General features: G+C 34.2%; 1 protein-coding gene across 3 annotated transcripts; it reads right to left on the minus strand.

The window, feature by feature from the left end:
* Positions 1-377: 377 nt before the first annotated feature.
* On the minus strand, positions 378-9,889 carry LOC11407664 (ribosome biogenesis protein BMS1 homolog). 3 transcript variants are annotated; one of them, XM_039834019.1, is made up of 18 exons: positions 9,386-9,889; positions 9,188-9,278; positions 8,199-8,317; positions 7,883-8,073; positions 7,549-7,759; positions 6,715-6,955; positions 6,010-6,365; positions 5,623-5,641; positions 5,175-5,368; positions 4,585-4,946; positions 3,863-3,962; positions 3,560-3,778; positions 2,299-2,538; positions 1,950-2,159; positions 1,600-1,869; positions 1,269-1,478; positions 785-940; positions 378-707 (listed from the first exon to the last, which is right to left on the minus strand). In XM_039834019.1, exons 1-17 carry the CDS (start codon positions 9,662-9,664, stop codon positions 785-787), a joined length of 3,468 nt encoding a protein of 1,155 aa, XP_039689953.1. In that variant the 5' UTR covers positions 9,665-9,889; the 3' UTR covers positions 378-707. The 3 variants fall into 3 exon arrangements, with proteins under 3 accessions (XP_039689953.1, XP_039689952.1, XP_003606825.2); XM_039834018.1 differs by having other exon boundaries at positions 5,623-5,683; XM_003606777.4 differs by having other exon boundaries at positions 5,623-5,692.
* Between the last annotated feature and the right edge of the window lie 5,591 nt (positions 9,890-15,480).

The following is a 15,480-nucleotide window of genomic DNA, read 5'->3' on the forward strand; positions in this document are numbered from 1 at the left end:
ATATCTTAAGCAATTAATTTTGGCTGCTCCATGTGTAAAATCAAATGAAAAATTAAGTATAGGCGCAATCATATTAATCGATACTAATTTTCAATATCAAGAATTCAACTATGTTTTTCTCAGGTTGGTTGTAGTCTGTAAACGACTTGATAATTTTGAATCAAATTTTATAACCACATATATAAATAAAACAAAAGAAAATAATTTCTTGGTCATATGCAAAAAAAATCTTACACAAACATAGTCGAAAAAATTAGAGAAATGATATTTGTACCACCAATTTCTAACAACTTTTAGACAACTCTCTCTCATACTCATATTATATTTTTATTCTCTCTCTACCTTTTTCTCTTTCTATTGATTTTGACCAATCAAAATAGAAAAAAACAAAGTTGTCATAAAAGTTGTTTAGAAAAAGATGTCTACTCAAAAAATTAATATTCCTCGGGATGAGGTAGGAAGAAAACTAACAAAAACATGTTTTATACACGCAAAACAAATATAATTGACGTAGACAAAAATGGGAAGGTGAAGAACAACTTTTCCTATAATTCCAAAAAAAAAACAGTGCCATCATTTCAAAAACAATCTCCATGAACGATGGCCAAGATACTTTAAGCTTGCTCCTATTTGATTTCCATAATAGTTCCAATTGCATGAACGCTTTTCCTCTTTTGAAGGAATGTGCGGGATGATGATGGTTCCATCTGCATGTCACCAAAACTCGTTGAAATTCTGACCCCTTGACATGACAAAAATCAAATCAATTTTCAGAAACTCAAACCTATGCTCTACGAATTTTTTTATTGAGCTTGTCTTGTGTCCGGTATTTGTCTCGTCTTTCTTCTCTCCGGCGCTTTTTCGACACCAGCTCCTCTTTTGCTCTCTCTGCTTCAAGTACTTTTCTCTTCTCCCCTTCCTTATGCTTCCGCTTTTTTATCTACAATCAGAGAAAACACATGAAATGTCACTCAAAGTCTTGCTTGTAGAAATGAGAAGCATCATATCAATGTTATGAATGTTACCGCTACAGAAATATACGGGAAAAAAAACTCAAGACTTCAGTTTAGATATCTTTCCTAAGGAATATCATTTTATTTCTTAGAGGAATATTAATGGCAGGAAATTACTCGACTTGAATCATAAATTCATATTCATTTCCATGACAAATTTTTCAACAAGCAGGTCTATAAAAAGGGTTACTAACAAAAGACAATTCAACCACCAATACATGGAGGCAAGGGAAAAAAGAGAATCATTTCTCGTACCTTCTCAGTTTTCATTAACTGAAGGTGTTGAACAAGAGCGTGGATTTTACGCTCACGAGGTTCAACAACAACACCCTTTTGCCTTCTATCATCAAAAGACAGCCTTTTTCGCTTGGGCGTATGCTTAGGTTTTGATTCAAAGGGAAGATTTGCCTGTAGTGACTTGGGAATCACCAATGGATTGAACTTTCTAGGTTTCCTTTCAATTTTCTGCCAAAATAGAAAGAAAAAGGAAAGTATGACAGAGATTAGAGATAAATTTGTAAGAGAGGAGAAATGTCTTGAAACGCGTCAGGAAGCAGAAAATAAACGGTATCAAACCAGAACGTACCTTGTAAAGAGAATCTTTGTTTACAGGTATAGGAAGATTGTGTTCTCTTCTCAATTCTGCAACAGTTCTCATTCCTTTCCAGGTCTGGTCCCTAGGCTGCAATGCTGTTGTCAACGGATTATAAAACTGAGGAACTTCAACTTGAGTCCAGGCTCGCAGGAAAACAATGTCACTCATCAGAATTTTGTCTTCAAAAGTGCACCTAGCAATTCCTTCTTTGATTTGCCCACCCTTCCTTTTTGGCTGGTTACCTATCTCTTCTTTTGCAACCTTCAGATTAAAAGATAACTTAGCACAAAAGAGAGAGCAAAATCATCAGTATTCAATTTTCTGAGTGAGAAGTCACAAACCTTCTTGACTTGCCCCCTAATCCCACTAACTGTTCGAATAGCCGCACCTTCAAACCGAGCTACTTCAAGATCAGAAGTAAACATATCCTTGATAAGTGCTGTTTTCTTGAATATCTTGCACGGATAACCAACCAATTTGATTTTCTTCACTATCCTTGCAGCGTGATTAAACTCAACAACAACAGCAGTTGCGGTAATCCTAAAAGTTGCCTAAAATCATATACACCTTTTAGTCACGGGCAAAACTATAACAGGAAACAAAACCATAGAAATGGAAAAATAGCATCCACATTGAGAGGATCTGTAAATAGGAGAAGCCATTTAACATGCAAAGGATGTGTTGGCAGACCTGATTGTTGGATAAAGTCTGAACAGCAACTATTCCAGTGTTGGGAGGTGCAAGAGGGCCCCAAAACATAGCAAGGCAATGCATGTGTTCTGGTGTGTATTTTAGCATACGATGCCTTCCATTGAGATCCTCAATAGCATAAACTGGTGTTGTCTGGTAACGCCTCCATCCAACAGAAACAATAATTGGGTCTCTGGTCTTCAGGACTTTCTTGTGCCACCTATGCCGCTTTAACCTTGCCTGAAACAAAGAAAGAAAACAAAAAAAAAAGGTTCAAAAACAGGAAGAGCATAGAGGGGTAAAAACAGATGATATTAAAAGAATGGGAAGAAAAAAACTCAAGATAACAGTGACAGTGTAACACATTAAACAGAATAATGTGTTAGATACCGGTTCAGATGTGAATAAATACCGATGATAATTCTAATTCTATGGTATTTGGGAGATTATTGCATAATAATAAGGGAATGATGTATTATTATTGATACAGGAAAGTAACTGCATAAAAGTAACCAACCTCTAGCAATTAGAGAGCCTAGTCCCTCCCAAACCAACCCACATAAAAAATACCCAATGCCCTCCCTTTTCCTCTGCATCTTTATTTATAATACTAACTCACTATAGCAGTTACATAGAAGTTCTGCAGATAGCAGTTACTATGTAACAGTTACTAATTAATATATTAAATTAACAACTAATAATAATATTCTATAACTTATGCCCTTAGGAGTCCTATATCTAACATGATGCTAACAAGTCAAGACGTGTTTTTGAAGTCAATTTTTATCTACTCTAAGAACAGCTCATTATGTTTCCATCCTTTCATATAGATGGTACATATCACCCACCATTAATGTGTTACTTTTACGACGGCTGTTTTAAACTGTCCGACTTTAACACTGGCACCCAATGCAATACACCAAGGACATATTATTGATAAACAAAAGTTTTTCTATGTCTGCAACAACGAAAGGAATTCCTAACAATACCATCAAGGAGTGCACTATTCCTAACATAAACATACTCATTTTTATTCTTAGCAAGTATCGTGGTGATATGTCCTTGAGAATATTGCATAAAATAACCCGGCCAATTAAAAACCCAGACCAGTTGATTAGAAATCAACACACAATCCCCTTATGATATCGCTCCTAATTATAGAAATCTTTGGTATCCAGATGTTTCCAGACTAAAACAAGTTTTTAACGTCTATTTCAACTTGAACTTTATAAGTAGCTATGGTTTAAGAAGTTCCGCTGACCTGCATGTATCCAACATTTTCCTCCCCTAGACCAACACCCCCAACCAATATTGGATGGTAGGGATCAAAGTGCTCAACCATTTCACAGGGAACATCATGAACCTCCAATCTTAGGTATGTCCCTGTTCGGAAGCCTTCTACCTCTAATCTGGTATCCTCATCAAGATCGTTCAGTTCAGCAATATTCATTTGTTTTCGTAGCTCAATCTCCTCCTTTAACTGGAAAATTACAAGAGTTAGTTACTTAGTTGGTAATCATTCCATAATTTGGAAATTGACATCTGGTGCATGGAACAGTATTACCTTGTCAATATAGTTACTTTCATTGGGTTGTTCACGATGGAACTTAGCTTCATTTTCATTGCCAGTATCTTCCTCTGGTGTCTCGGGGTCATCATCATATGTGGATTAAAATTAAGGTAACAACATAGAGCCATTTCAGTCCTAACAACTTGTTTTTAATGTAACGAGTCAGTCGTACAGAAAGTAGTTTCACATTCCAATTGTTATCAATATCAATTGCTGTGATATAAAAATCCCATAATACCCAAAAAAAATTAAGGGAAGGAAGGTTAATCAAGTTTTCTGCATAGTTCATCTACTGCTGAGTAAGCTAATGGCTTATGCGCCAAGTAAATGTGGGTAAAAACCTTTGAGCTTTGGCTGTGATACATAATCTAACGAAGCCCCGCCACTAGGACCTAGGTCATAGGTATAACACACAGCATCAGAAAACATCAAAGATCATCAACACAAATTGAAAATTTTCTGCTATAACCATTTTCTTATGTTGTGCCAAATATTCAAAACAGAGGGACTCAATCTTTGGATGACAAAAGGTATTACAATTAAAGTATGATTCTACCATACTCAGAACCTTTAATCAATAGGCCAAAGAATGTGTTGTTCCCCTTACTCTGAGAAATATTGTTTATTTTTTTGAAGGGGTGGAGCTATATCAGTATCATAAAGTAAAAGGCAGTCATTCATGTTAGACAGGTATAAGGAGAGCTAAAAAAGGATATCTAGAAACAAATTTTGCATGAAGAGCAAGTTTCTTGAGCCTCCGCTCCTCAGCTTCTCTATCAACTCCCTTCTGTGTTGTTATCGCAAAAGCATCATCTGTCTTATAATTCTCATGGTTTTCTCCTGTTTCTAAATCTTCAAAGTCACCATAGACATCTTCATCTTCATCTTCCTCTTCCTCTTCAGTATTAGCTTTTTGAAGTGCATTTCTGCGTGCAGCTTTTGCCAAATTTCCAGACACAAAACGGTTGCGAATCTCTCCATGATCTTTCTCATCCCATTTCTGGCTCATAAGTTTGGCACACTTGGAACAATCCTCGGTGTGGACCATTCCATCATCCAGTCCATCTCTCGTATATTGCTGTAGTTTAAAAAGGAACAAGTAAACACAGAGTTCCTTAATAATGAAGCAAATAAGCAGATATTCTGAAAGCCACCAAATTTTAATAAGTGGTTTTTAGAATCTGTCAACATGCGCATTTCAGATATTGCTATCTATTCGTCGCTGACATGGGAAAGAAACGTTGAAAAAATTTAAGACCAATTACATACAAGTGGTGCAAGTTAGTAAAGGACTACTAATACTAACCTTTTTTATTTCTTCTTTAGGTATAAAGAAATCACCATTTTCTTCATCCTCACTACTATCATTCTCTTCGTCCATAGAGGTCGAATTATTAGTAGATTCCCCATACACAAGTTGCATCAAACTAGGAGATTTCCGTGCAAGGATTCTTTCCGCCAACGACTCCTTCCACTTTGAAATATTTCCCATGTCATCTTCTGCAAGGAAAATAAAAAATAAAAAAATAAAAAAATAAAAAAAGGAAGAGTCATAGAGAGAAAAAATACTCTAGTAATGAGTCATGATCTTAGCAACTAAGATGGGAGAAACAAGTGAGAAAACAATATGTCGGGCACGCTCTCGTATCAATATGGACAGATCATTGATTAACAAGACCTTGGTACTGAGAGCGTGACTACTACAAACTTGTACAGCCAGAAAATAACAGACAGAGAAGGAGGAAAAACTGCACCATGTGTGTCATCTTCATCCTCTTCATCTTCACCTTCCTCTTCCTCTTCCTCTTCCTCTTCCTCTGAATCCTATCAATGAAGTCAGTCTAGAAATTACGATCATTTCAACCAGAGCACTCTCAATGCAAACTGACATACACTCACATGAAAGAAAAGTAACAATTATATTCCTCATGCAAAAAAAAAATAACAATTTTATTCACCGAGTAAGTGGATTCAATGTAAGTTTGAGCTTGGACTGCAATTCAATGCATTTTAACTTTGAAAACAAAGACAAAAATTCCCTAAAGAATCGAAAGGCAATGGCCATAACAAAAACTAGATTCATTCATGCATGTAAGACAATAACAAAGTTTCCATACAGGAAACACAACCTTAAGACTCACCATCTGATCACTTTGATCAATGTCATTTCCAAAGATTGCCTTTCTCCTTTGTCTTCCATTGTGAAACTCAATCTTTTCTTTTAAGTGGTTTCCATCATCATTTGTAATGGCATCAGCTTCATCTCGGTCAGATGACTCTGAAGCATCCGAATCGATTTCATTATTATCTGAAGTTTCTACTTTTCCATCCTCCTCTACATCCTCGTTTGTACCTTGTGCGCCACCTAGAGCTTCTGATGACACTTTCCCCTTTTGATCAAAAAGATTTATAAAGCTATTCTCTAGCTTTTCATTGATCGAGTATTTGGTATTCTGAAGTGATTTCACTAAATCCACCCCTACATCCCTTTCCTTTCCTGTCAAACACAAAAGTACAAAATTTAATTAAAGAAAACAAATGAATAGGGGAAAAAAACAGGAATGCAAAACATATTTGCCAGTGATGTGCATGATACAAACATGAAAATGTAAATAGTAATAGACTGTAACAACGTAGGTAATAGATGAGTGAAAAAATTCCAGGACAGCAAAACACAAGAATTTATTTTATTAAATTATGAAAACTGCGACCATATGATTATAATATGATTTCAGTTTCACAAAGATAAAGTGGATGAAGGATAAACATGTCTGCCATCGTATGATCATGATATGATTTAATTTCATGAACATAGATAAATACATAAGGAGAAAATGCTTAGTAACCTTTACTCGTCATGGCAAAGTTTTCATCATCAACTTTTGAGAATTGAACGAAGTGATCATTAATATTTATGTACACCGCATCTTTGTCGTACAAAAGATCCCCAACCCCAGACATGGGAGCATAAAATAACTTTTCTTTATCGCGCAGTCCTTTCTTTTTGGCAGCAGAAGGAAGAGGGCATGGATCAGGTAAACCAGTTACATGAGCTAAACCATAATCACCCACTCCAGCTATGTGCACCTGATTTCCATCCAAAATACAAATCAAACTATGAATATATATTTTTTGGGGGTGGGGTCAGCACTTTAAGCACCAACTGATCACCATATCACTCAACAGATGGTCAAAGTTAATTACGAAATTCTAACCAACATTGAGATAAAGTAGTAAAAGTGTGAAACAGTCACATAACTGAATTCCTTTTATATAATCTACATACTTTGAGGATTCTTAGATATTTTCCCGAGGGGTTACTATCTACTAGAGTGCATACATAAAAAAATTAAATTAAGGCATGAATTGAAACTATACATTTTTTATACTATTTCTCTCTATTTATGCAACTAACGGGTATAGGAATTGACACTACATATTTGTTATACTATTTCTCTCTATTTATGCAATTAAGTGACGGGTATACAATTCAATAGAAGAAGAAAAATAAAGCATGGATTTGTTCCTGTTAAAGGATGAAAACCAATCTCCAACTTGTTGCTCAAATCGATCGCAGGTATCATTTGAGGGCACTATTGTTGCAATCACCTAAAGCTGTAGATTATAGTGAATCTTAATATCAGATAAACGCAACAACATAGTAGAACTGTTGAACACACCTTATTGCCTTTTTTCAAATTACAACCTCTGAGATAGCCATAAAGTGTGACTTTTCTGTCACATTTATTATTTGCATGCACTTGTTCAGGAGGAGTGATATCTTCAAAACGATCCACCAGAACATAGGGATGGGAAGTTCGCCAAGATAGAGGATGAAACTTCATGACTGATATGAATCGAGCAAGATTGTGAACTTCACGTTTGACATACCTGTTCAGTTAGGAAAGACAATATTACGAAGTAAAACTTGTGCCAAAGATTAGAAAACAAATATTAACCCGCATAAAAGAAGAAACAATATAATCAAAAAACAGAGTTCGAGTAACCACTTACTTTCCATGAATAAGGCCTGATAAGTAAAACAATTTAGCTCCATCGTATATTTCGGTCCAAAACCGGTGTTTGAGTCGTTGTTTCGTTTTCCTCAACTTTTTAACATCCTTGAATCCATCAAGATGGGTAAGGACCCCCATGACCTTTGGGAACCCATGAACTTGCAAAATATTAAGAAATTCAAATGTTTCCTGCAAGCAAATTAAAATCCTTAAAAACAAAGAATCTGGTATGAAAAATTAATTGGAATCGAAGTAACACGGTTACGTGGGTATAAACCATATTCAGAAGCCTGTAATTTTAATCGAGAACTCACCATTTCAAAACCATAACTTCCGTCTATAAGAAGAAGTGCTAGATCAGCATACTTGGCTGCATCTATCATGCCATTGATATCATTCGGGCATTCCACAAACTGCAATCGCCTTTGCTTTCCTGAGACAAGTGATCAAACATTTCCTTATAATTCCAATCTGAGTACCCAACCATAAAAGAACGTGTACACAGAAACAACTTACTCCCTCCAGAATGAAATATAAGCAAAAAAGGAAGTTGAAAAGGTATGTGGACTAAATTTTTAACCACGTGCATTGACATTTCAACTACCACTTTTGCTTACATTTCATTCCGGATGGAGTACAATACATCCATAAGTTGTTTTCAACTTATTTTCATAAGCTCTGCTGTATAGTTTATGAAAACAACTTAACTTTATTTTACCTTGTTATAGAAATAGCTTATGCATAAGCACTTTTATGGCAAGTGCTTATGATATAATTGCTTAATTAAATTGTTAATCCAAACAGGACCCAAATATACACAGTTACACACTTATCAAGAAAATTTTACTCTATTTTTCCTTTTGTTATAGAAATAGCTTGTGTAAGCATTGATATGATAAGTGCTTAAGCTATAACGGCTTAAATAAGTTGTTTATCCAAAAAAAGGACCCAAATTTAAACCTTGTTTGGATGGGTTTATATGAGCTTATCAACTGGCATAAACACTTATGATTTAGAAAAAATTATAAAAACAATTTATGATCTGTTATTTAGTTGCTTTCAGCTTGTTTTCGTAATTTCTCCAAAATAGCTTATGAAAACAGCTTATATCTTTCATGAACATAACTCGACTTTATTTTATTGTTAGCTATGGAAATAGCTTATGCATAAGCACTTATGTGGTAAGTGTTTCTGCTATAATCCCTTAATTAAATTGTTTATCAAAGCAGGACCTAAATCTACTAGAGAAAATTAGCTTATACATAAGCATTTATGTTGATGAGCATATGGTAACATTACAAACCTGATACAATTGTAATTGGACCACGAACTTCAGGCAAGTTCTGCTTAGTGTAATGCTTAATCAAAGACTTAATCAAAAGCGACTTTCCAACCTGAAAACCAAAATCAAACCCAATAAAAATACAACCTTTACCACCAATTAACCTCAACCCCAATTATAAAAACCAAAACTTCAAAAACACTATAACACAATGCACACCTGGGGAGGACCCTGAACAACGATAACGAAAGGAGGCGGTTCACCATAAGAACGATCAATGATGGGAAGATGAAGACGGCGCTGTTCTTTCTCGACGGCGCGTGATTGCAATTTCTTAACTTTTTTAGATGAAGAATAAGCAAAAGCTTTAGGGTTTTGCATAATCTGACCATCATCACCATCGCCATCTTGCTTCTTCCTGGATTTGGTTTTCTTCTTTGGACCAGCTTGACGAGTTCTGTGAGCTTTGTGAGATTGATCAGCATCGTTGACAGCCATGGATTTGAAATCCAAAATTTGAAAATGTAGTGTTTGGTTTGGGAGTGTTGAGGTTTAGGGTTTATCGGGTTCTAGTTTCAGAGCTGCAATGGCGTTGGTGTTTTGTATCGTGCAAGTGTAAAATGTTTGACCCGGAAATTTATCCGTTTACCCGATAATTTTCTTTTCACTTGCATACTTTGGGCCTTGGATACACTGCTACGTACATAATCCACTTTGAAGCCCAATACTCAAAAATGTGTCCGACACATGTATCCGATACAGATACGCCCTGATACGTTCCGATATACATATCAGAAGTATCGGACAATTAATATTTATTATTTTTAAAAAAATCAGTATGATATTTCTGTAAAAAACAAAATAATGAACACAAAATCAGTGTAACAATTAAAAGTAGACTTGATCGTTAGTATTAAATGTTGAAACCACTGAAGATTCCCAAGAATCATAAACTGCAAAATAACTTAGCTGTCGTAATCAATTGAAAAATTTAGTTAAAAATGCAGCAAAAAATTCTCCCAAATAGCTTGCAGCTAGGGAAAAACACCATTAAAATTTACGTATAAGTATAATTGAAACATTTACCTTAGTGATATTTCTCACAGATGCCAAAAATTCTTCGCGGTTAATATCAACGTGTATTTCTGTTTCTACGGCTTTGGCCAGGATTGAAAAACAGGCTAACAAATTGTCAACAACCACATCGTATATATTCTAACATTTTAGACAAAAAAATGAATATCAATTTCAACGTAAATGAAAATAAAATGAATGGTTTTGAAAGTTAAAAAAGTGGTAAACAAAAATATATGTATCTAACTTAATGGTCTTCCGAGGACAAATGTCATTTTTAGAGAAAGCTTTGATTGGGAGGAGAGGTGGATGGACATTGTCATTGTTTCCAACATAAAGAGGGTTACTGGAAAGTGGATCATCCGCATCCAACAATTGATGCACATAAGCTTCAAATCGATGGACATTGTCATTGTCATTGTCATTTTTAAACAATTTTTCTACTAGAACAACAAAACTCTAATTTCTAAATTATTCTCATTCACGCAATTTTTTAAATTAATCCAATCTACTAAGGAAGGGACACAATCAAAAGTTCTCTAATATTACCAGGAACTTATAGTAGGCAAATATAACTTGAAAAAACATTAATCTCAATATTACTTTAGGCTGAAGTAGTAGTGCATAACATACTTTTAGACATGGTTATCAGTTCTGACATTCAAAATAAATTTCTATATGGCCAAATCAAAAAGGGCAATAACGAATAACATTAACATACATTAGTTCGAATCGTATAGCCATAAAATGTCATAAATTGAAATCCACCTTCAGATTAGTCGATGGCGGAAAGATATATGTTCCAGTCATTGGGTAAGTAATGAACCCACTCAGGTACAAAACTTCAGCCAACTATAAATAATTAGAAACAAAAAATCTGTGTTGATGTAATTTATATTATCATTTCATAATACAACAAAGTTAATGTTATTATTGGAGAGTTTTGTTGATCATTGTGGTATTATTTTTCAATTCATGAATTATTTTCTTTAATTGTCTATAGAGGATATATGATTTACACTAAAAACAAGTTCACAAATCATATTTCAAAAAGTTATAGGCATATGATTTTCGCGAATTATCTTTCGGGTGACTATTAAAAGTGTTATCGTCGTTTAGACATTGTTTTATCCTTTCCAATTTTAAATCTTATAAACAAATTCCTAAAACCAATTAAATCTTAAATGTATATTCCTAAAAATAATTATATCCATATTTATGTACTTATCCAATTTTTCAACTTTCAAAGATACCTAGTAAGATAATATAAAAATAATTAAAAAATCTTATAAATATATTCCTAAACCCAATTAAATCTTATATGTATATTCCTAAAAACAATTATATTCATATTTGTGTACTTATCCAATTTTTCAACTTTCAAAGATACCTAATAAGATAATATCAAAATAATTAAAACTCGACCAAACATTAAACCAATGAGGTAACGAATTCGAGATTTAAAGGTTATAATAGGGTTGGATCGGGATTCATCTAATAATAGTTAAATATGATTTTAAAAATTATAAAAAGTATATAAAATCATAAAAACGACAAAATTTTCTTAACTTTTTATTTTGTTGTTAGAAAAATTTCATAACTTTATACCATAAAAAAATGTTTTTTTTTTATTCAGTTATAATCTTTCATGAGCCCTTAATCTGGACCTCCTTTTTTAAGGACCATTCATGTTTTATTGGATCTTGACACTATGAAAATATAAAGGTCTACTCTTGTTATAAAAGATGATGAAAAGAAGAAATGCATCTATGATGGTTGAATTTAATTTGTGTTTGATAACATTTTGCATATGGAAGACAAGATTTGTTGCAGCCTTGATTTTACTTTGAATGACTTATTTGTTGAGATAGCTATAGCAGATTGATAGAGTATGGAAGAAAATTGAAGTTCGTGTGTGGAAGGAAATTAAAATATTACATATTTTAGTAAATGTTTGTCTATCGATTTTATGCTTAGTTTTGAACTATATGCATTATGCACCATGAATAGAATTCAGTAAGTACATACCTTGTTTTTTAGCTTAGAAGACTTGTTGGATATATGGACAAACCTTTTACGACTTTGGCGAGTTGAATGTGTCTGTGTGTTGTTGTGGTTTTTATCTCCATGCAAATAGTTAATATTTTAGTGGATGTTTGTATATCATTTTTATGCTTAGTTTTGAACTATATGTATTATGCACCATAAATAGAATTCAGTAAGTATGTACCTTATTTTTTTAGCTTGGAAGACTTGTTGGATATAGGGACAAACCTTTACGACTTTGGCGAGTTGAATGTGTTTACGCGTTGTGGTTCTTATACTGTAGGCAATCTAATTGATCAAGAGGCTAAAGTATGGAATGAACAGTTAGTCCGTCAATTGTTTTTGGAAGAAATGGCTACCAATATCTTAAGGACTCCCTTACATCACCAGGTTCAGATGGACGAAATGTTATGGAAGGCAGAGAAGAACGGGCACTATTCTGTTAAAAGTGCTTATCGTATCTGCCTTGAAGATATCATTAACAATGATCATCTGCGCAAACCTGGATATTGGAGTGGTATCTGGAGATTGAAAGTGCCTCCTAAAGTCAAGAATCTGATATGGAGAATTTGTAGAGACTGTTTGCCAACAAGAGTGAAGTTGCGTAGTAGGGGTGTCAATTGTCCCTCTGATTGTGTCAGGTGTGATGATCTGCATGAAGATAGCTATCATATCCTTTTTCATTGCCCAAGCTCAATTGATATTTGGCAAACAGTTAACATGTGGCATTTGATTTCTCCGTCGCTAAATCAGTTTGATAACGCTCCTGATATTATCTTCAATCTCTTGCAAAAATTGTCGATAGCTCAAGTTGAAAACATTGTCACTACTATATGGAGTATATGGAAGGCTAGGAACCTCAAGCTTTGGCAACAGGTGTCCGATTCAACTACTACCATATTGGAGAGAGCAAAACATCTTCTCGATGGTTGGAGAAAGGCCAATAGCAAGCAAGACCCTACAAGATCAGGTAACCCAGAGTCCATCCCTAGTTCCTCAAATCTCAATGACTATGCAAACATTAGATGGAGGAAACCAGAAAGTGGTCGGTACAAATGTAATGTCGATGCCTCTTTTCCTAACACAACAAATAAGGTGGGTCTTGGTATGTGTATTCGAGACTCGGATGGGAACCATTTTCGTTCTAAAACTATGTGGTTTACTCCAGTTTGCTCTGTGGATGTTGGGGAAGCTCTTGCTTTATACCACGCGATTCGGTGGATCCATGAACTTCAACTCTCAAATGTTGATTTCGAGGTTGACTCTAAAAGAGTAGCTGACTATTTCAACAATGGCCGTGGAGATGTTACCGAGTTCGGCTCTATCATGGATAATAGTGTCCAATTCTGTAAAACCAATTTAACAAACTCTCATGTTGAGTTTATTAGGAGGCAAGCAAATGAGGTTGCACATGCTTTAGCTAAGGCAGCCACATCTAGTACTAGCTTCCAAGTCTTTGATGATATTCCTACATGTATTACCAATCTGATTTCTAATGAAATGATATGATTTTCTTTCTCTCAAAAAAAAAAAAAACTATTGTTAATGAATGGTATTTATCTTGAATTGACGGCAACAATAAATATACTAATTATGACATTATTTATAGTATCGTGTAGAATCAGTGTGTTATTGTCGTGTTCAGCTTTGATTAAAAATTAATTTCGTCTTTGTAATCAAACTAACGTCATTTGTAAAGTGTCTGAAACTGCGTGGTACACCGGTTGGAACACTAGTATAATACAAGACAAACAAGGCTAATCTTCATGACCAAGTAGCATTTATATTTCCCTTGGACACATGTTTATATGTAAAATAATAAAAACTACGAAATGAGATAACATATCAACGAGTTCTTAAATTAGTGCTACATAATATTTTCCATTGTTATCTTCTAGCATGTCTTGATTTAAACTATGCTAATAACAAGTATATGTGTGAGATTAAACAAGTAAGGTTGAACATACAAATATTTATCTTCCTCATTTTATGACAACCCCCCGAGTGTGAGTAATCTCATGGTTTTTTGTATGTCGAAAATTTATAAATTAATCATTGAACTTCTCACAAGTTATTATTCTTTAACCTTGTTTTTTTACTACATACGTGTCTAAAACACAACGTGAACTTGATTATACACAATATTATTTTTCTCACAAGATTGATTATTTTACTTAATCACATTCATTGATCAATTATTATATCTCGTCTTAATAATAATATCATACTCGTTAAACAATTAAACTTGATACTCTAAGTACCATTAAACTCTCACTTGGCCTAAAAATGACCATTAACTTCACTTATGGATAAAGTTTATGTGACACTAACTAAAACGATTTTGAGAGAGGAACGAGGAAGAGCTTTCCAAAAATTCGATTTCTTCAACCTAAGAATTGGTATCGTTAGGTGTGAGAGAAATTGACTATTTTGACCTTCCTATTTTAAGTAATATCCATTTTATCCTAATGTTAATTATCAACCATAATCATGATAACAATAACATGATTGAGTGATGGTAAATTAAAATATAAATCTTGAGATGTTATACTCTACCTCCTTAAAGAATTTTGCCCTCGAAATTTAAACTTTACCTGACCCAGTCCAACTCAGTTTAGTTGAAATCCAATGCAACATATATGATAATTCCTTTAAAGTTCACATACTTTTTGTTTAAAACAAATTGTATTTTAAAATCATAATTCAATACACCCCGTATTTTTTTTGAGAGACAAGACGATCCTATCCCCACCTCAAGCAATGGAAGAACAAAAAACTAGTGAACACCATAATAATGGGAAGTGATAATGTTGTTTTGGCGGTATGGAAAATCGTTTATCTATCTATGCGTCCTTAAGCAAACCAAATAGCGTGCATCTCAGGTGAATTTTTGGTTTGGTTACTCATAAATTCATTGAAATCTGCACTTTACCCAAAATTTTTGCTCGTTCTCAACTAAAAAGACAATAATACCCATGCGTGAGTTAAGTCACGCTGGTGTTAATATATGCGTGACTTAACTCACGCCATGTTTGTGCTCAGTCCCAGGCAGAAGCACTAATTCACTGCTTTTATTCAATTCTTCATTCATACATACATCCATTCATTCAACTGCATCTATTTGTCACCATTTATTCAAGCACGATCACCTACAAGTTACTCGTACGAAGAGCAACATTTCCAAGCAGAAGGGG

The sequence above is a fragment of the Medicago truncatula genome, chromosome 4 (assembly GCF_003473485.1).
Source record: "Medicago truncatula cultivar Jemalong A17 chromosome 4, MtrunA17r5.0-ANR, whole genome shotgun sequence".
Classification (NCBI taxonomy): Eukaryota; Viridiplantae; Streptophyta; class Magnoliopsida; order Fabales; family Fabaceae; genus Medicago; species Medicago truncatula.

What these genes read in the sequence shown, in the direction of transcription:
- LOC11407664 (XM_003606777.4), bottom strand. Translation starts at nt 9,664, where the DNA reads ATGGCTGTCAACGATGCTGATCAATCTCACAAAGCTCACAGAACTCGT. An exon ending in TTGTTCAGGGTCCTCCCCAG is followed by an intron (nt 9,279 to 9,385) that starts GTGTGCATTGTG and finishes TTTGGTTTTCAG; the next exon opens with GTTGGAAAGTCGCTTTTGAT. An exon ending in TCCAATTACAATTGTATCAG is followed by an intron (nt 8,318 to 9,187) that starts GTTTGTAATGTT and finishes CACTTGTCTCAG; the next exon opens with GAAAGCAAAGGCGATTGCAG.